This window comes from Gekko japonicus, unplaced genomic scaffold (genome assembly GCF_001447785.1).
Source record: "Gekko japonicus isolate JY-2015 unplaced genomic scaffold, Gekko_japonicus_V1.1 scaffold2198, whole genome shotgun sequence".
In the NCBI taxonomy this organism is placed as follows: domain Eukaryota; kingdom Metazoa; phylum Chordata; class Lepidosauria; order Squamata; family Gekkonidae; genus Gekko; species Gekko japonicus.
The window spans coordinates 276,636-296,292 of record NW_015167118.1 but is presented as its reverse complement, the minus strand read 5'-3'; the positions used below and the strand labels follow the sequence as shown (position 1 = coordinate 296,292).

The following is a 19,657-nucleotide window of genomic DNA, read 5'->3' as shown; positions in this document are numbered from 1 at the left end:
ATGGGAATATTTTTGGTTTCCAGACCATCTCCCTTATTCCCTTTTACTGTTATTAATTGATTAAAATGGTAATCACACAGAATGAGAACATTTAAACGCCTCCCCAATCCTTCCAGCCCCCCCCCCTGGCCCACCCGCCTCGGAGTCACCGGGGGGGTCACTCTCCATGCCTTCCCTCTGTAGCCATGCATGGACAGAGGTTTTGGCTGTGGGCGTGGCCAGCTCGGAAGCCAGCCGGAACTCTGTTCCTGTGCGTTCCTGCCCCAAAATAGCCCTGCCTGGGAGTCAATGGAGCCTGTGTCTGAAGCTCCAGTTTAGGTTACATAGCATAACACATAAGCAAATACATAAGACATTCTGTGACTGAGCTGCCCCAAGTAACACAGTTTTCTCCTTTGTTTTTAAAAGACTGTCTGTCCCACCCTGTCACAAAGATATAATTTGGCTTTTAGCCCAGCCCTGAAATGAGGAGTAGGGTCGGGAAATACCTGGAGATTTGGGGGGTGTGGTTTAGGGAGGGGAGGGACCTCAGCATGTTACAAAGTCATAGAATCCACCCTCCGAAGCAGCCATTTTCTCCAGCGGAACTGATTTTTGTAGTCTGGAGATCAGTTGAAAAAGCAGAAAATCTCCAGGATTCCCCCCCCGGTGATTGATAGCCCTAATGAGGGGACTTCTTGGGTCAACCCCCTTCAAATGGCACTCGAGATGATGTAAAAGCCCCAACAGAACAAAAAGATTTTATTTAAAAGACGGGGAAGGTCAGGTGTAATCAGGCGTTGTTAACTTTGAGGCAGACATCAGTGGTTGTACAGATTGTAATTCTTCATACAGGCAAACGGGTATTGAAGATTATTTTCTTCGTTTATTGAGATCTTAATATCGAGAGGCTTTCCCCCTGTGTTTTCCCAGCACTACAGTGCTTCTTAATAGAGTTTCCTATTTACCATAAAGGCGTATTCTGAAAATGAGAAGATAGCATTTTGGTTATCAGATACCGATGAGTTTGTATCCTATAGAGTCTCCCTCTTTGCCCTTGTGGCCAAAAAGATTAGAGCCACATAGGGGTCATTCTTAATAATATGCAGGCCGTTTTAACCTTGATTCTAGGTTTTACTTTTTTATGTATCTTTTATACTTTTTCACTGCCGTATTTGAATGCTCTGTAACTTCGTTATGGCCTGTGGCTAACACAATACATTTTCTTATGCTTTGCTTATGCTATTTATCCTCTGATTTCCTTTGTTGTTGTTGTTCAGTCGCACAGTCGAGTCCGACTCCTCGCGACCCCATGGACCAGATCACGCCCGGCCTTCCTGTCTTCCGCCGTCCTCTGAAGTTTGCTCAATTTCATGTTCGTTGCATCTATGACACTGTCTGACCATCTCATCCTTTGCCGTCCCTGTCTTCTTTGACCTTCAGTCTTTCCCAGCATTGGGGTCTTCTCCAGTGAGTGCTCCCTTCTCATTTGGTGGCCAAAGTATTTGAGCTTCAGTTTCATTATCTGGCCTTCCAGGGAACAGTCAGGGTTGATTTCTTTTAGGATTGACTGATTTGATCTTCTTACAGTCCAAGGGACTCTCAAGAGTCTTCTCCAGCACCGTAGTTCAAAAGAATCTATTCTTTGGCACTCGGCCTTCCTTATAGTCCAACTCTCGCAGCCATACAGTACTACTGGGAATACCATTTCTTTGACCATGCGGACTTTTGTTCGCAGGGTGATGTCTCTACTTTTTATCATGTTGTTTAGGTTCGCCATCGCTTTCCTCCCAAGGAGCAGGCGTCTTTTAATTTCATGGCTGCAGTCACAGTCTGCGGTGATCTGGGCTCCCAGGAACGTGAAGTCTGTCACTACTTCCATGACTTCCCCTTCTATTTGCCAAGGAGTGATGGGGCCGGCTGCCATGATCTTAGTTTTTTTTGATGTTGAGCTTCAAGCCCACTTTTGCGCTCTCCTCTTTTATCCTGAGCAAGAGGCTCTTTAGGTCCTCTTCACTTTTTGCCATTAGAGTGGTATCGTCTGCATATCTGAGGTTGTTGATCTTTTTCCCAGCAATCTTAATTCCCGCTTGTGATTCATCCAGGCCAGCATTTTGCATGATGTACCTTTATTTCCTTTAGGCTGGTGCCTTCTTTCAGTACCTAACTCCCTTCCTTTTAATCCCTAATTTCCACCTAGCTCTTGAAGTGTCTCAAGCAGTTTCCTTTCACAATGGTCCAGGGATCTTCTCTTCCCCCCAGAAATAACTCTCCCCGTTTAACTGGGCAGGGGCTCTTCTTATTTCCCTAGAAGATGTACCCCCTTTCCTTTGGCCTGAATGGGAGTCTCATCTCACTACCCAACTACCTTGCCAGACCTCATCCCCAGTCCTTGTGCCTGCATAAAACTGCTTTCAACATAGGTTGAGACTCAGGGAGATTCTGCATCTAGCATTCACTCCACATTTTCTCTTCTGGGAGGAAAAAGTGCAGCTATAAACCACATCCAAAGACCTTGGGGCAACGCCATACTGACTGCAAAGTCACTCTTGAACAGCCTGCAAGACGGAGCTCTTCCGCCAGGCATTTAATTATGCACCGCCACTGTCGTAGAGCCCTGGCTCGTGGTCTTAAAATCGAGCCGATGCCACAAGAAATTACGAGCAGAACATCTGAGAACATCTGGGAAGCGGAATTTCATTTTGAAAACGAGCCATCTAAGTTAATCTTTTAACTACTGCCAGCACTTTGTGTTTGTATTTGTTTTATCTGTTGTGTTTTAAATAATTGTATGATTTTAACTGTATTTATGCTTATATGGAAGCCGCCCTGAGCCTGCTTTGCGGGGAGGACGGGGTATAAATCTGATAAATAAATAAATAATAAATAAATAATAAACAGCTAGAAATCTATGCAGAAGGTACCATAAAATCCAGTGATCAAAGAACTTGAAAGTGGCAAGGAGTGTGGAAAATACCATAAAACCCAACGATCAAAGGAAGTGAAAGCAGCATGCAATGCAGAGGGGGATTTCTGTTCCAATGTGGGTTTCGTAAAACAACGGAGGGAAAAGCCAGTGCAGGATCAGCCTCAGACTCTTCCAGTTCTTCAACTGAATTCTTCCTCAGAGCAGATTTTCAACAGCTAAGGGACAGAATCATCTCTCTTCTCTCAAATCAAGAATTCTTGAGGAGACTTAACTCTTCACCTCCCGGTACTCTGATAGTGCAGCATTTTGAAGTCTGTTTTTAAGGGCTGTTCGTCCCAATTCCTTTTAAAGCTAGAAGCCAGTGCTGCATACAGTGGCAGCGAGTTCCATACGTTCATTCTACATTCACTTTTTATGCTAGTGGCCATCTCCATATCTTTTAACAGCCAGTTTCACAAGTTCTTGATGCTTTACTCAAACAAGGACTGTCCGGTGCCTTTCCTGAATCTAATTTCCATCAGGTTCCTTGGCTGACCCTGAGTTTGATTCCCATGAGAGAGGTCCTGGAACTTCTCCCAGACTGTGTGTAACTTCGTAAACTTCTAACATACCTTCCCAGACCCTCCCGCGTTTCCTTGGAAGGAAGATGCAGCGATCCCTTGACAATTTTGACTGTTGTTCTCTGTCAACCCATTGGAAAGCCATCGGCAGTACTTTACCCTGTATCTTTATCATTCTATGGCTCTGATGTGCTGCACTCTGATTCCCCTTGAATCAGGAACATTTCTAAAAACTGGCACATGTGCCACTTCTTCTGATTCACACCCCCCCCTTCCTGAGTACTGATGCACAGGCATAATCACATGGATGAAACCAGGGGTCATTTTGTAGAAAAAGAGGTGCAGGGGCTCATTAGCATAACTCATTAGCATAACTCATTTGCATATGCCACACCCCCTGACATCATCGGGAGTGTGTCAGAAGGCAACACCCACCGCTCAGGCTCCACTGGACTGTTTTGGATTGCTAGCTATGGGGGGGGGGACGTGCAGATCTGCCCTTGCAGAGGAGGGAGAGCTTGTACCTGAATAAAACTTAAAGGTGCCACTGGACTATTTTGGACTGGGGGGCCGGGGGGGGCCTCTGCAACTTACCTGGCTGCTTCTAGCTCTGACTGAGGGCTGCTGGGAGCAGGGGATGGGGCTTGTTGCATGTGCCCACCCCCTGGGCTCTTTACTGCCGGAGCTCCGCTCCTGTGCGCCTGCAGGAAATGACCCCTGGATGAAACAGTGCCAAAAGCAAGCTTGAGGTCATCATATGTCTGACGACGTTAAGATTTGTTTGTAGGTGCTTTACCAAGGCAGGCCGAGGAAGCTACGCAGGGTCAGTCTTGGTTAGTATTTGGATGAGAGACCTCCAGGAAATACCAGGGTTGTGACATGGAGGCAGGCAATGGCAAACCACCTCTGAATGGCTCATCTTGAAAACTCTACGGGGTTGTCTCCGGAGACATGGTCTACCCACCATTGGACTCAATGGGAGTAGACCTGGTCTCTGGAGAGGATATGCAGCATAAAAAAGATTCTCAACAGAAAGGATTGCATGTAAGCACAAAATGGTCCTAGGATACTTTTAAATAAATTAACCCCCCCCCATTTAAGAGGTGGCAAAGACACAAAGGACCACAAAATATGTGAGCACCCATGCACGCACAAACTTTGGAAATTTAAAAATATGGAGAATTTCTGGAGCACACGTCGTAAATTGGAAACGAAACCTTGTCATTTGAAACTCTAAAACACTGGGGGAAATTTGTTATAGGAGCACTTTGGAAGCAAATGGAGTGACGGGTGGAGTGGAATTCTGGGACGATAAAGGAACAGAAATGGGGAGGAAGTGTGTCTTGTGTGTTTGCGGGGTTGCTGAGAGCTACCGTGGCCTCCCAGACAAAGATTCTACCTGGGGGGCCCCATATGACCCTGATCCAAACCAAATATCATAACAAATCACATTGCTTGCTGTTACCATGAATCTGTAGTAAGAAAAGCATTGGCCTGTCTGTCCATTTGTCCAGTTATGGCAAACTAGTGCTAGGGTCGCCAACCTCCAGGTGGTGGCTGGGGACCTCCTGGGATTACTACTGATTTTCAGGTGACAGAGATCAGTTCACCTGGGGAAAAATGGCTGTTTGGGAAGGTTGGCTCTATGAAGCCCCTCCCCTCCCCAAACCTCAACTGCCTCAGGCTCCACCCCAAAATCTCCAGGTACTTCCCAACCCACACCTGGCAACCCTAAATAGCTCATCAGAGAACAAAAACCAGAAGACTCAAAATTGGTCACCAGCTTCAGGACGACTGTGGGAATTCCAGGACCAAAATTAAAAGGCATGATGGGATTACCCTGGCCGGGGGTCATTTCCTGCAGGAGCGCACAGGAGCGGAGCTCCGGCAGTAAGAAGCCCAGGGGGTGTGGCACATGCAGCAAGCCCCGCCCCCTGCTCCCAGCAGCCCTCATCCAAGCCACAAGGAGCAAGAAGCAACCAGGTAGGTTGCAGAGCCCCCCGCTGCCTTCAGGTACAAGCTCTCCCTCCTCTGTGAAGGCCGATCTGCATGTTCCCCCCCCCATAGCTAGCAATCCAAAACAGTCCAGTGGCACCTTTAAGACCAAGTTTTATTCAGGTACAAGCTCTCCCTCCTCTGTGAGGGCAGATCTCCATGTCCCCCCCCCATAGCTAGCAATCCAAAACAGTCCAGTGGCACCTTTAAGACCAAGTTTTATTCAGGTAGAGGCTCTCCCTCCTCTGTGAGGGCAGATCTCCATGTCCCCCCCCCATAGCTAGCAATCCAAAACAGTCCAGTGGCACCTTTAAGACCAAGTTTTATTCAGGTACAAGCTCTCCCTCCTCTCTGAGGACAGATCTGCACGTTCCCCCCTCCAATAGCTAGCAATCCAAAACAGTCCAGTGGCACCTTTAAGACCAAGCTTTATTCAGGCACACCTTCTGACACACTTCCGGTGATGTCAGGGGGTGTGGCATATGCAAACAATTTATGCTAATAAATTATGCTAATGAGCTCCTGCACCTCTTTTTCTACGAAATGACCCCTGATCCTGGCTGAGGTGAGACACTCCCCCCCCCCCATGGTATTCGCAGTGGAAGCAAAGGGTCTCTGTGTGTGACAGGCATAAGTCTTCAGAAAATAATGCTACACATTTGAAAACTGGCCAGCAACCCCGGAATGACGATGGAAGTTGCAGTGCCAAAAATGAACTGGGAACGGGGACACCCTGAACCGGGTTCTCTTCACCATTGGCAACAGGTAATAAGAGAGCTCAGAAGCAACCTGTCAGGTGTCTCTAAGACTCAGATCCCCAGCCCGCCACAGAAGGTTGCTGCCGGTTGACACACTCTCGGCCAGGCCTACCTGACAGGGATGTTGTGAGGATAAAATGGAGGACAGGAGAATAGTGCAGTTTTGGGTCCCAGCTGGGGAGAAAGACTGGTTGTGACATTTGCTATACATCTAATTTTAATTATATTTAAAAGATTATGTCATTTGTCATATAGCAAAGTAGCCTTTACAAAGGATTACTAAACCTCCCTCCACCATAATCATAATGGTAACAGCCCAGTTTCTGAACTAGGAGTTCTAACAAAAATAATGACAACAATGCAGGGTCTGAACTAGGAGTTCTAATGTCTGTTCCACATGTATAACCACTAAAACAGATTAATGTTCCATTACTATGCATAGGAGCTGCGGTGGCTCAAGTGGTTAAGACACTGAACTGCAGGCTGTGGAAGGTCGGGAGTTCAGCAGTTCGAGACCCGAGTGTGCCGCATGACGGAGAGCTCCCGTCTCTAGTTCCAGCTCCTGCCAACCTAGCCGTTCGAAAGCAAGAAATTGCAAGTAGATAAATAGGTACCACTTCGGTGGGAAGGTAACAGCGTTTTGTGCGCCTTGGTGTTTAGTCATGCCGGCCACATGACCACGGAAACGTCTTCGGACAGCGCTGGCTCTTCAGCTTGGAAATGGAGATGAGCACCGCAACCCTAGAGTCGGATTCGACTGGCTTTCGAACAAGGGAACCTTTACCTTTACTATGCATAGATCATGGGGAACTATTACCTCCTCCCGGCTTCTGTTTGTAATATTAACAAAGGCTGGAAAAGGGAGAGAAATCAAGGGAAAAAGAGGGAAAGTTTGTTCTATCTTGCTGCAACACACCAACAAAGACTTTGCAAGATCTGGCTGAGCTGCGTGTAAGGGAAGGAAGAGAGAAAGTCTAGACCAGAGGTGTAGAACTAATTTTTCAAAGTGCCAGATCTATCTCTACAATAATTGTGTTTTGGTGGCGGCACTCTCCAGAACATTCCACACGCTCCCAAATCAGTTGGCTCCTTCATTTGTCACTCACAAGGTGTCCCTATCCAATGACTGCATTGCCTTAGTCCCGCTCACAGAAGCGGCGCACGGCATCTCAGCCACAGTGTGCTGGGAGGTGATGGACAGGCCGGATGCGGTGGAGGGTAATGAGGCCGAAACCGATCATGGTGGTGCTGCAGCGGTCATCGTTGGCCGTGGCCAGCTGCAGGTAGCCAGGCGGGCTGCGAGCAGATGGGGGCCAGTGCCATGGAGGAGAAAGCGGCTAAGGAGGAGGAGGGTGAGGCCGAGATCCAGGAACTGCATGGGCCTGAGTGGTGGTTCAGTGAACTCTGCCACCTCCATGGCCAAATTCGACAAGGCTGCATGCACCGCTGGGGTAGAGGGCAGTGGAAGTGGCTGGGCGGGGAGGCAGTGGCGGGGCATTCCATCGGCCCTCAGCCCCGGGGTCTAGGGAGGGGGGAGAAAGCGGAGTGGGGGGGGGGGGGCTGTGTGCAGGCAGACACATAGATAGATAGACACGTCACATCTTTCTAGAGCTCGTTGTATTGCTTTTACAATGAGCTTTGCTGCTAGTCTGACATAAATGTCACTTGGGCCAGCCATGTGTGCCATAAAACGTAATGCCAGGTATCAGAGATATAAACTGTACAAAGAACAGCAACTGGTAAGCTCCAGGTTGGTGTATCCTCAGTACAAGGCTCCATGGGTTGGGAAGGATGCACAAAGGAAAACCCACAGGTGTGGAGAGCCAGTGGTGCAGCACTGGGCAGATGCTCCCACACCACATGAGGTTATTCCACCATGCTGAAGCCACAGTCGGAGTGGCTGTACCCACTCCCCCCCAGTCTCCTGTTCCCTCCCTTGCACTAGTTACTCGTGGGCAGCATACGAGCCCTGGATGGGCCAGTTCTGCCCCCCGGGCCTTATGTTTGATGCCTCTGGTCTAGATTACTGGAGAAAACGACTTTGTTAGGAGGCTGACAATGACTGTGGCATCCCACAGCATACTGTTGTGTCTTGCTCCAGTGCTGGATTGGTTGATGGGCTTAGTTTAGCATGATCGTTTGGCTTCAGACTTGCAAAAAAGGCAAGTCTAGCCAATAGGATGCCTTTTAGGACGCTCAGACTTCCCTGAGCCCCAAGTGGCTGCAGAGAGAACTGCATCAAAAGGAAAATCACTGCAAAGGCATTCCCCCCCCCCAATAAAGTTTATTCATTTTTCATTTACAACAAGATTATACAGGATAGGCGTGTACTTATAGTCTAATCTATATAGTCTAATCTATATTACATTTCTTACATTTCATACAATATTTCAATAATACACTTTGTGAATGTTACCAAAGGTGAAGAGTGTTTATTACATCTGGTACTGTTTCCTTAATGGATAGATGTGCTAATATGGGAGACCATATACATGTAATATCGTTGTGTTCACCTTTAGATTTATTTTGTATCAGAATGTCTGAGATTTTTTCCATTATGTATAGGTTCCAAAGTTTTGTATACCAGAGGTTTACGTTTAGTTTACTTTTGGATTTCCATGTGGATGCTATTGTAGTTTTGGCTGCAATTAGTAATAAGGTGATTCTTTTCCTTTGTGTAATAGATTGAGCATTCTCCGCTCTGAGATCTAGAAGTAATGCTTCCAGAGTTTTGTCTGTTTTGTGTTCAGTTATGTTCCTTATTTCCTCTAATACTTTGTCCCAAAAGGATGCTACTACAGGGCATTCATACCAGCATTGTATGTAATTGCCTATTTCTTTGCATCCCCTCCAGCAAAGGGGGTCTGAATTACTTGAGATGTGTGATACTTGTTGTGGAGTTTTGTACCACTTGGACATTATTCTGAAAGTTTGCCATTTTTGTGTGACGATGGGGGATTTATTTTCATAGGTTCTCCAGATATCTAACCATTTATCTTGGGTGAGATTAGTTTTACAAATTTCCCCCCAGTATTTTTTATATGGTAGTGTTGTGTTTTCTTGAAACGATGTTAAGATGGCATAATTTTTGGATATTACCCCTTTTTTGCTTTAATCTGCATTTCTTATCAGGGCTTATCAGAGAGCCAGTTTGGTGTAGTAGTTAAGTGCGCGGACTCTAATCTGGGAGAACCGGGTTTGATTCCCCACTCCTCCACTTGCACCTGGCTGGATGACCTTTCATTGGGCCCTTATATGTTTTTAACTATCTTTCTAATAAATACATGTAGATTAGGGAATTTCATTCCTCCCATCTTGTCTGATCTGTATAATATTTGCGCCTTTATTCTGTGCTTTTTTGTGCCCATAGGAAGTTATTTAATGTATTTTGCCATTCTTTTGAGTTCGGTATTTCCATTGGTATGGTTCTGAAAACAAAGAGGAATTTGGGGAGAATAAAGGATTAAGTTATATCTGTCCATCCAATATGGGTTTGTTTTTCCCCAATTATGTAATTGGATTTTAATTTTCTTAAATATACTTGTGTGATTCTGTTCTAGTAATTCATTAAATTTCATAGGGATTTTGATTTCAAGATATGTTAATGTAGTTTCAGTCCATTCGTATTGGGTTGTCTCTAAAAAATTTTCCTTTGTAATTTGTGTTATGTAGATTGGCATTAATTTTGATTTTGTTAGGTTTATTTTTAGGCTGTATTCTTTCAATACATTTTGAAGTGAGATCAAGGATTCTTTTGGATTGCTTAGAAACAGTAACATGTCATCTGCAAATAAGGTAAGTTTTTAATTTTTCTTCCCTATTTCAATTCCATTAATTTCATCTTTGTTTCTAATCATGTTGGCTAGTGGTTCTATTGTGATTGCAAATAATAGGGGTGAAAGGGCACCCCTGTCTTGTGCCTTTTCAATGTTAAATGGTGCTGAGAGACATTTATTTTTAGACACGATTTTGGGTTTTTGTAAATGGCGTTGATGGCGTTTAAGAATTTTTGTCCAAAGCCCATTCTTAATAATAGTTCTTTTAGGTGTTAGATTTCTATAGTATCAAATGCTTTCTCTATGTCTAGAGAAACAGGATAATTTATTTTTTGTTTTGCATTGCAATATCGATTATATTGAGGACCTTGTGTGTGTTGTCTATTAGATCTCTATTTGGCATGAATTCTACTTGATCTTGTGAGATATAATCTGTTATAAATTTGTTTAGTCTCTTAGCTATAATTGAAGTGAATATTTTAGAGTCAATGTTCAGTAGTGAAATTGGTCTGTATGATGAAGGTAGTGTAGTGTCTCTTTGTGGTTTGGGTAGGACAATCACTGTAGCTTGTGACCATGAAGGAGGTAGCTGTCCTGTGTGTAATATGTGGTTGCATGCCACTGCTAAAGGTTTGGCTAAGATATGAGCAAAGGTTTTGTAGAATTTGTTTGTGTATCCATCTGGGCCTGGTGATTTATTTATTTTTAATTGTTTGATGGAGTCTATGATCTCTTGTTTCAGGATGGGCTTTTCCATTATTTCTTTGTGGTCAGTTCTTATTTTTGTAATGGGATGTTTATGAAAATGCTCAGCGATACTATTTTGTGGTGTGTTATTTGAGGAGTATAGGTTGTTGTAATAATCCCAAAATGTTTGTATTATGGATTTGTTTATGGTATGTATTTTACCTTTCTTGTCTTTAATGCTATAGATTGTTCTTTCCATACGTTTAGATTTGACTCTTTTGGCTAAGATTGTTAAAGAATTTGCAGAATTATGCCATACATTTTGTCTTAGAAATAGTAGGTTCTTTTGTATGCTTGTGATTTCAAATAGCTCCAATTTGCGCCTTGCTGCAAGCAGTTTTTTGGTAAATTTTCTTACTACACTTTTGTTTGTGTTTGTTTTCTAGATCTCGTATGGTGTTTAGAAGATTTCGTCTTTCTGTATTTTTTGTGTATGATGCTTTGGATATGAGTTGTCCCCTCAGGGATGGTTTGAAAGCATCCCAGATTATCGTGGTAGCAGTCTCATTATCTGTATTCTCCTGAAAGTATTGTCGTATTTGGGTTTCTGTTTCTGCGATGTGTCTTGAATTTGTTAATTAAGATCTATTTAAAATCCATTGTGGTTTGCTTTTTGTTTTTTCTACCTTTGTGATAACACATTCCACCCATGCATGATCGAACCATAACTTATACCCTATCTGTGATGACATTGTTCTTTGTTGTATACCTGGGGATACTAGTAGATAATTTATGCATGTATAAATTTGATGCCTGATTTGGGTCTATTAATATGTCTATTAATTCATGATCTGTAATTAATTTGGTTAGTACTGAGATTTTTTTGTGTTTTTTAGGTTTCTTTTTAAGGAAGGTTCTGTCTAATATTGGATCAGCCAAGTAATTTAGATCCCCTCCCAGGATGATTTCCCCTTCTTTGAATTTGTCTAATTCAATTAGAGTCTCCCCTATGAATTTTAATTGGCCTTGGTTTGTAGCATATAATGATCCAATTGTTACTACTGTATTTTCTAGAATTCCTTTTATGAAAATATATGTGCCCTATGTGTCTTTTAGATAAGAGTATAGCTACCCCTCAGGACTTAGAATTGCCATGTGCTAGGATCTGTTGGTTGAACCAATTGTTTTAAGATATTTGTTTATTTGATGCATTTAAATGCGTCTCTTGCAATAAGAGGATATGTAATTTCATTAAGTTTGTGTAAAATCTTTTTCGTTTCATGACATTATTAAGACCTCTGGTGTTGAGCATAAGTATATTTATGTTATGGTTCATGACTCTAAAGATACAAGACAAAGATGTTTGTGAGCCCCCAAAAGATGAAAGTCATGTTTCTAGTGCCAAATGCACAGTTGCTGAATTAGAACATCTACAAGATAAAATGTATTTAAAAAGCTAATGCTAAATACAATATAATAACAGAAATTAAAAAATCAATAATATACAAAATTACCTTCCAATTTAGGTCCAAAAAGCACCTGTGTGGCTATCTAAGTCAGAGCTAGAGTGTCCTCAAGCAAACAGCTGTGTCTTTAGATTTTGCTGCTTAACCTTCCTTTTCTTGGCCCAGTATTCACTTATTGGTTATCTTATTGTAATATGTATTAAAGTTACGTGTACCTCAATATTGTTTGACCTCTGAAGAAGGCCCCAATAGGGCGGAAATGCGTCAGGTCATGTGTCTTGGCCCTTGTGTTTAGGCCACCTTTACTTGTTTATGAGGTTTCATTGGGCCCTTATATGTTTTTAACTGTCTTTCTAATAAATACATGTATTTTTGTATATTATAAGTTTTAACTTAGTTTTTAATATTGGCCCTTTATTTGACTTCTTTCTCAAACTTTGTTCTTCAGACCAACATGGCTACCCAACATGAACTTTAGTTGCAGCAAACATCTGTAGTTTTATGTTGTAAACCTTCACTTCTCAGCCTTTTGGCTGAGATCAAGTGTAGTGTAGTTATAAACCTGCTTGAGAGGAGGTGTTCTTGAGGCACGTACTGCTTGAAACCAGAGCTTCCCACAACTCCTGGCTAATATTTATTTTCTTTCTCAATACATTTTGCTCAAGCAAATCATTACATTCCTGTCAGTTTACCTCATGATTCCTAAGTTTTCAGCCCAGGCTTGGGCGGGCTTCTACCAGGCCCAAATTCTGTACCCAAAATTCCCCTTTTAATTTCCCACTGGGAACCCTAGTGCAGTGCAGTTGGTGGGAAACTGTGTGACTGGGGGGACGGGTGGATCTTGGAGAGTGGAGTCTAGAGTCCTCAGAAAATCCATTAAGTGCCCATTGGCCATATTTGTATGTCTCTTATTTGCTGCCCTCAGAGACGCCCTAAACATAATTTATAAGGGAGCAGTTTCCCCTACTGCAATAAGCTTTCTCTGAGCACCACGCACAGAGTACAGTCTAGATTTTGCTATCCACAGATGCAAGTTTATTCCTGGGGTTGTGGGTGGGGAAGGGGAAGGAGACAAAAATTATCCTCTGAGGCAGGAAGGGCGACTTCATTCCTTTCACCCTCTCCACAGCAGCCTCTGGCCCACATAGCCCATACAGAAATACTGCTGTGAGGAAAGGAACGGGGGGGGGAAGTGGGCAGCCGTCAGGCCCTCCCACTGATGGATTGTGGGATCCCACCCTCTATGAAGTTGGTCATGTTGCACATGCATCTGCTGTTGGGTGGGTGTGTTTGAGCCCCGGCGTCTGTTGACAAGAAACGAAGCTGTGACTCTTTTTGCTCAGGAAAAGACGGTGAAGGGGAGACAAGAAAATGGAAATATGCCATTTGTTTTCTGAAATAAGTTTATTGATGAGAAGCGCTTGAGGCGTCCCAGAAACATGGAGTCATGTGACACAGGAAGCAAGACAAGTAAATTACAGCCATTTCCCCACAAGAGAATAAACTGCAGGCTCACCCTAAGACCCCTGCCAAACGAGACACTGGAGGACCCAGTGCACTTTTTCCTTCTCAAGTATCGAACTCGGGGTGGGTCCTGATTTGGACCGGGGGTGCCAGATGGGAGGAGAGGACCTGGAACTCTTTCCTTTTTTCGCCAATGAGGGCCCCTGCCGCCCCACCCTGCTCTTCCCGCCCCACTGGGGAGACATAGAGGCTACCTGTACGGTGCCAATATAGTTTCCCAAATGGAGAAGCAGCAGTTCTGAGGGTCTGTCTGAGGCGTGGAAAATGGCACAAAGGAACGAGTGAAGGTCTCCCCTTCACAGCCCTCCTACGACTGCGAATCACAAAAGAAAAGCACACTGAGGATTAAATCCTGGATCTTGCCAGCGTTTCAACTGGGCCGGGCGCAGGACCCCTCCTTTGGGGGGGGGGGCAGGGGGAGAACATATCAGTATTCTTCCCAGCCAGCCGTCCTTGCTCAGAACGCCCTTTCCAAAGGATTAAGATAAACCATCCATTCCCCTGTCTTCTTCCTCCTCCGCTTTACCGACTCTTGTCCCAGAGACATGATGGCCTTCTTGAGCATGTCCTTGGGGGAAGAGTGAACTGCAAACGACCCATGCGAGCCTCTCAACAACATCATCAGTCCATCCTGTGAGTCATGTGACACAGGAAGCAAGACAAAGAATACAGCCATTTCCCCACCCTCCTAAGGACAAGAGAATAAACTTCAGGCTCACCCTAAGCCTGTGGCTGGATCTGAACTCACCACCACCACCACCACCACCACACCAGCAAGGCACTGGATCTCTGGCCTCCCATGTGGATTTCTGACTTGTGCGCTGTAGAAGGAGACTCTGCCGCTTCTCGGAGCATCACCATCTCCCGGCTCTGGCGGTTTCGATTGGGGATCGCCTTCCCGTTTTCCAGTTCTCCATGCCGTCGGAGAGAAAGCTGGTTATTTACAAGGTGGGTTATAAGCGAAGAGCGGCGCATCAGACCTGCCGACCCGCCCTTCGGACCGGCCAAAGAAAACAAACGAGTCTGACTTCATCCCGAATCCCTTTTTTCTCCTCTGGCTATTGCAAGCTCATGAAATAAAACCTGGGATAAAAATCGTGCACAGTTCCGGAGGAAGCAGAGATCTGGCTATTGCGCTAAGGTTATGTCCTCCCAGTCCTACGAGGAACAAGGGCAAGCTGAGAAGGGCATGGAGCACAAGGCTGGTCAGTTATTGGAGCTGGCTCTGGCTATCTGATTTTGGTATGGCTGTTAGTGGGATGGCTGCTGCCATTCAGTTGCAAGGGGGTGTCTTTGCTGATGTAGCTACCACCACTGTTTGGGCTGGACGGGACCGACCCATTTTTCTTGGCTTCCTTCTCCTGTGCCATCTCTTCTTCGCCCTTCTCGCTGTCGTCTGAGTCACTCCTCAAGTCTTTTTCCATCTGCAAGAGAACCAGACGACTCATTACCAATCTAGGTTATCCTTCCTTTTGTTTTGTCCAGACACATGCATTAGGGCTTAGTTCTCATGGCCCTTTCTTACACACCCATGGAAATGCTGATCGCTAGTCAGCAATTTTTCTCCAGGCCACTTTGGCCTGGGATCCTGGAGGGGGTTTTTTTTGCCATCTTCTGGGCATGGAGCAGGGGGTCACTGGGTGTGTGTGGGGAGAGGTATTTGTGAATTTCCTGCACTGTGCAGGGGGTTGGACTAGATGACCCTGGAGGTCTCAACTGTATGATTCTATAATTCAACACATCTGAAACACTTCTACTTTTTCATTTCTCCACCAGGAACAGACAGACTCTTAGTCCGTTCTGCCAAGATTACAGTCTGGATTTTGAAATCTGGAAGGGATTACGCAAAACACTGTGTGCTAAGATTCTCTGTACATACTTAGAGGCTTCTGGCGTGCAAAGGAGGGGGGGAGGATATTCGTCAACACACCACAGAGAAGGCTTCTGGGAATGCAAGGAGAGTCTAGGCCAGTGGTGGCGAACCTATGGCACGGGTGCCAGAGGTGGCACTCAGAGCCCTCTCTATGGGCACGTGTGCCATCGCCCCAGCCAGGCCCAGACCATCATTAATTTGTCGAATTCTCTGCCAAATAATTTTAAGTAAATGAAAGCATTTGGGATTGCTTTCCTTACTTTGTTTGGATCATCATCTTAAGTTAATGTATGAGTCGTTTTTTCTAAAGTAAAACCTCAGCATTCAGGTTAAATTGCCGTGTTGGCACTTTGCAATAAATAAGTGGGTTTTGGGTCGCAGTTTGGGCACTCGGTCTCTAAAAGGTTCACCATCACTGGTCTAGGCCATCTGGAAGCATGTGAGACTTTATCTCACATGGCCAAAGGGTGTGGATGTATGAGGAAAGACCCACAGTGGCTTTGGCCACATTAGGAAATGGCCTCATCTCTTACAGTCCGATGACTCAGGCCCTAGAAAGGTTGGAACTGTCACTGCTGCCTCCCTCTGCCAGAGGCATCTAGGCATGGAGTGGGAGAAGCCAGTTTATGGGTTACAACACAGGACTGCGATGAGATGGGTCCAAAGCCCGGTCCTGCCATGAAACTCATGGCTGAGCTTGGTTCAGCCATTTTCTGCCCTGACCCGGATAGCCCAGGCTAACCCGATCTCATCAGGTCTCGGAAGCTAAGGAGGGTCGGCCCTGGCTAGTCTTGGGATGGACAACCTTCAAGGAATAGCAGGGGCGTGACGCAGAGGCAGGCAAGGGCAAACCACCTACACCTGATATTAGCCAAAAGGCCGAGAAGCAATGTGTTTTTAATGCCAAAACAGTTTCGCAGCTATTATACGGGATCTCCATCTGGGTTAGTGCTTTCAATACCCAGCTTGAGCAAATCCAGGCAATGTTTTTAGGCCGTATTTTAGGGGTCCCTAACTGTGTTAGCTATGCTACAATGTGCTTAGAGACTGGGATGCAGCTGATGGAGACTAGTAAAGGTAAAAGGTTTCCCTTGCTCGAAAGCCAGTCGAATCCGACTCGAGGGTTGCGGTGCTCATCTCCGTTTCCAAGCCGAAGAGCCAGCGCTGTCCAAAGACGTTTCTGTGGTCATGTGGCTGGCATGGCTAAACGCCAAGGCACACGGAACCCTGTTACCTTCCCACCGAAGCGGTACCTATTTATCGACTTGCAATTTCTTGCTTTCAAACTGCTAGGTTGGCAGGAGCTGGAACCAGAGATGGGAGCTCACTCTGTCATGCAGCACTCAGGTCTCGAACTGCTGAACTACCGACCTTCCAGCCTGCAGTTCAGCGTCTTAACCACTTGAGCCACCGCACCTCCTCTAGGGCATGGCTATTAACCTTAAAGTTTTGGCTACGCCTGCACTTCAGGGCAAAACCTGCTATCTACATTCATATAATGTTAGCTGATTCCTTTGTTTCCAATTGGTATAGTCAGATCCGGAAGAAAATACACTCTATAGGTGTTTCTTTGGAAAACCTCTGTATGCTAAGTGAAATGCAGGCCTTCAGACTCTTGAAACAGAGGATTTTAGATATCGAGAAACAGACTTTCTGCTTTCTTGAACACAACATTTGCTCCCCCTTTGGCATTTGGTATCTTCCCAGACTATGGACCACCTGCTGCCTACTTCTCCCAGATTACCTCACCCCAGTTACGCCGCTCTTTTATGTTAGCTAGACCTAATGTTTTACCTCCAGCAGTACTGTCTGGGAGGCTTACCAACATTCCTTATCGAGAAAGATTTTGTCCATGCAAAGGAATGCACCTTGAAACGGTAGCCCATGTTTTATTTCATTGTGATTTCTGTGGGGAAGTGCGGGATTGTATAATTAAACCAATCGTGTCTAACTGCCACGGTTTTTCTCAGGCGAAGTTAGTATCTTTCTTATTATCTGACCGATGTCCCCATATTACAAGTTCAGTTGCAAGGTACCTTTTGGCTGCCATAATAATCAGGGAGCAAAAGATTAGCTCTTCTATCTGATGTTTGACTGATTTTATAATTAAATTCTCTGTAAATTTGCCTTGTGGTACTTTGCTTTTATTTTGCTTCAATAAAGGTATTTGGATTTGGATTTTTTGGCAAACCACCTCTGAAACGTCTCTTGCCTTAAAAACAAGCCTAGCTCGCCACCTAGTGGTGCATAATGCTAAAAGAGCTAGAACTTCTGACTGCCAGACAATCTTAGGATCTCCTGGCTAGACTACAATGCCATATGATAATTAATTAATTGCTATACGATACACTGCCATATAATTAATTTCTTTCGACATATGCTTCCTCACAAGGTATGCTACCCCAAGTTCGCCACAAGACAGGTGAAATACCATCTGTGAAATAAAAGAAGTGAATGAAATACGTTTCAGGAGATCCTTGGTTGTTGACTTCTAATGGTATTTCCAGGATGGGCCAGGAAGCCACCATGAATAGGCAGCCCTGAGGCCCAGTCTAGAAACACTACCAAACCGGTGGGAACTCCTGGTTGTGATTTGGAAGGAACCGAGTGCCACAGTCGTTCTGGGAGATCCAACAGGGTTTTTCCTTTCCGGGTAGCAAAATGAGCTCTGCTGTGAGCAAGGGTCAAGTGGCGCAACCTAGGGCAAAGACATTCCGGCCTTTCAAAAGTGGGCACTGATGGGGGCCAGAACTAAATCAGGTCGACTCGGCACGACTAGGGACAGAGCTAGGAGAAGATAAATATATGTATTGGGTATATCTGGCTGTCTTTGGAAGATCAATAATATTAGATACTTGGGTATGAGCTATGGGTGGAATACAGGTGCTGTGGTTGCAGCATTTACAAATCAAGCATTTTGATTTTGCATATAAAGCAAGCTGAGATAGGACTGTGTCAACAACAGCTTTGAAAGGATCTTAGATTAACCCAACAAACCCGAGCACCAGAAAGAAACTGGTGGCTAATGTACACACAGTATTGGCAAACTCAGAAGGAAAAGTCTTGATTTACAGAGACGAGGGAAAGACCTTGCAGTACCTGTCCTGGAAGAGATCTGGGCAAAGGTCTCCATTAATGTGGCTTTAAGACAGAATGCAGTGAAAGGTACGTATAGCTATGTATATCCCCCAATAGACTGGCAAATATGTTTCCCACAACCTCCAGGAAACGCTGAGCCAGCATGGTGAGGTGGTTAAGAGCGGAGGGCTCTAATCTGGAGAACTGGGTTTGATTCCCCACTCCTCCACAAGAATCCTGCTGGGTGACCTTGGGCCGCTCCCAGTTCTCTCAGAACCCTCTCAGCCCTACCTGCCTCAAAGGTGCCTGTTGTGGGGAGAGGAAGGGAAAGGTGATTGTAAGCTGCTTTGAGACACCTTCAGATAGAGAAAAGCGGAGTACAAAAATGTTCTCTTTTTCTATGTTTCTGGTGGTGTAATGAAAAAGGGGGTCCTTTTTATACTTGCAATGGTTCTGTCCAGGAATTTAAAAAGTATTGGGAAAGCGTCATAGTCAAAGTAATTCTACCTTTTATAATAGTACTTGCTATTGGATTGCTATGTGGATTATCTGTCAGCCGTCTGTGAAAATACTGGTGTTACTGGATTTTTTGTGTTAATTTTGTGTCCATTAGAAAAAAAGAAGTGCTGGTTTTGTACCCCGCCCTTCACTACCCGAAGGAGTCTCAGAGCGACTTACAATCGCCTACCCTTCCTCTCTCCACAATAGACACCCTGTGTGGTAGGTGGGGCTGAGAGAGCTCTGAGAGAACTGTGACTGGCCCACGGTCATTCTGTGGAATGGGGAGAGATAACAACAAATGCTTCTGAGCATACAGAGAACAGTCACCTAAACTATGCTATAAGAACCACTACACTTGTTGCTTACAGCGTTTTATGTATGTGCCTTAACTGATTGGTATTTTAAGTAATTTATAAGTCTATGAGAGGTTTTATTGTGTTTTACTGTATTTATGAATTATACTTTTGAATTGTTCGTAAACCACCCTGAGCCCGCCTCAGCAGGGAGGGTAGGAATAATAATAATAATAAT

At 44.8% G+C, this 19,657-nt stretch overlaps 1 protein-coding gene across 1 annotated transcript in view; it reads right to left on the bottom strand.

The window, feature by feature from the left end:
- Positions 1 to 14,372: 14,372 nt before the first annotated feature.
- Positions 14,373 to 19,657, bottom strand: part of LOC107111935 (ceramide synthase 4-like) — a 46,618-nt gene continuing 41,333 nt past the window's right edge. Inside the window, exon 10 of the mRNA XM_015412983.1 lies at positions 14,373 to 15,098. Within this exon, the coding sequence (XP_015268469.1) occupies positions 14,904 to 15,098 (195 nt within the window). The 3' untranslated portion in view covers positions 14,373 to 14,903. The remainder of the gene's footprint in view (positions 15,099 to 19,657) is intronic.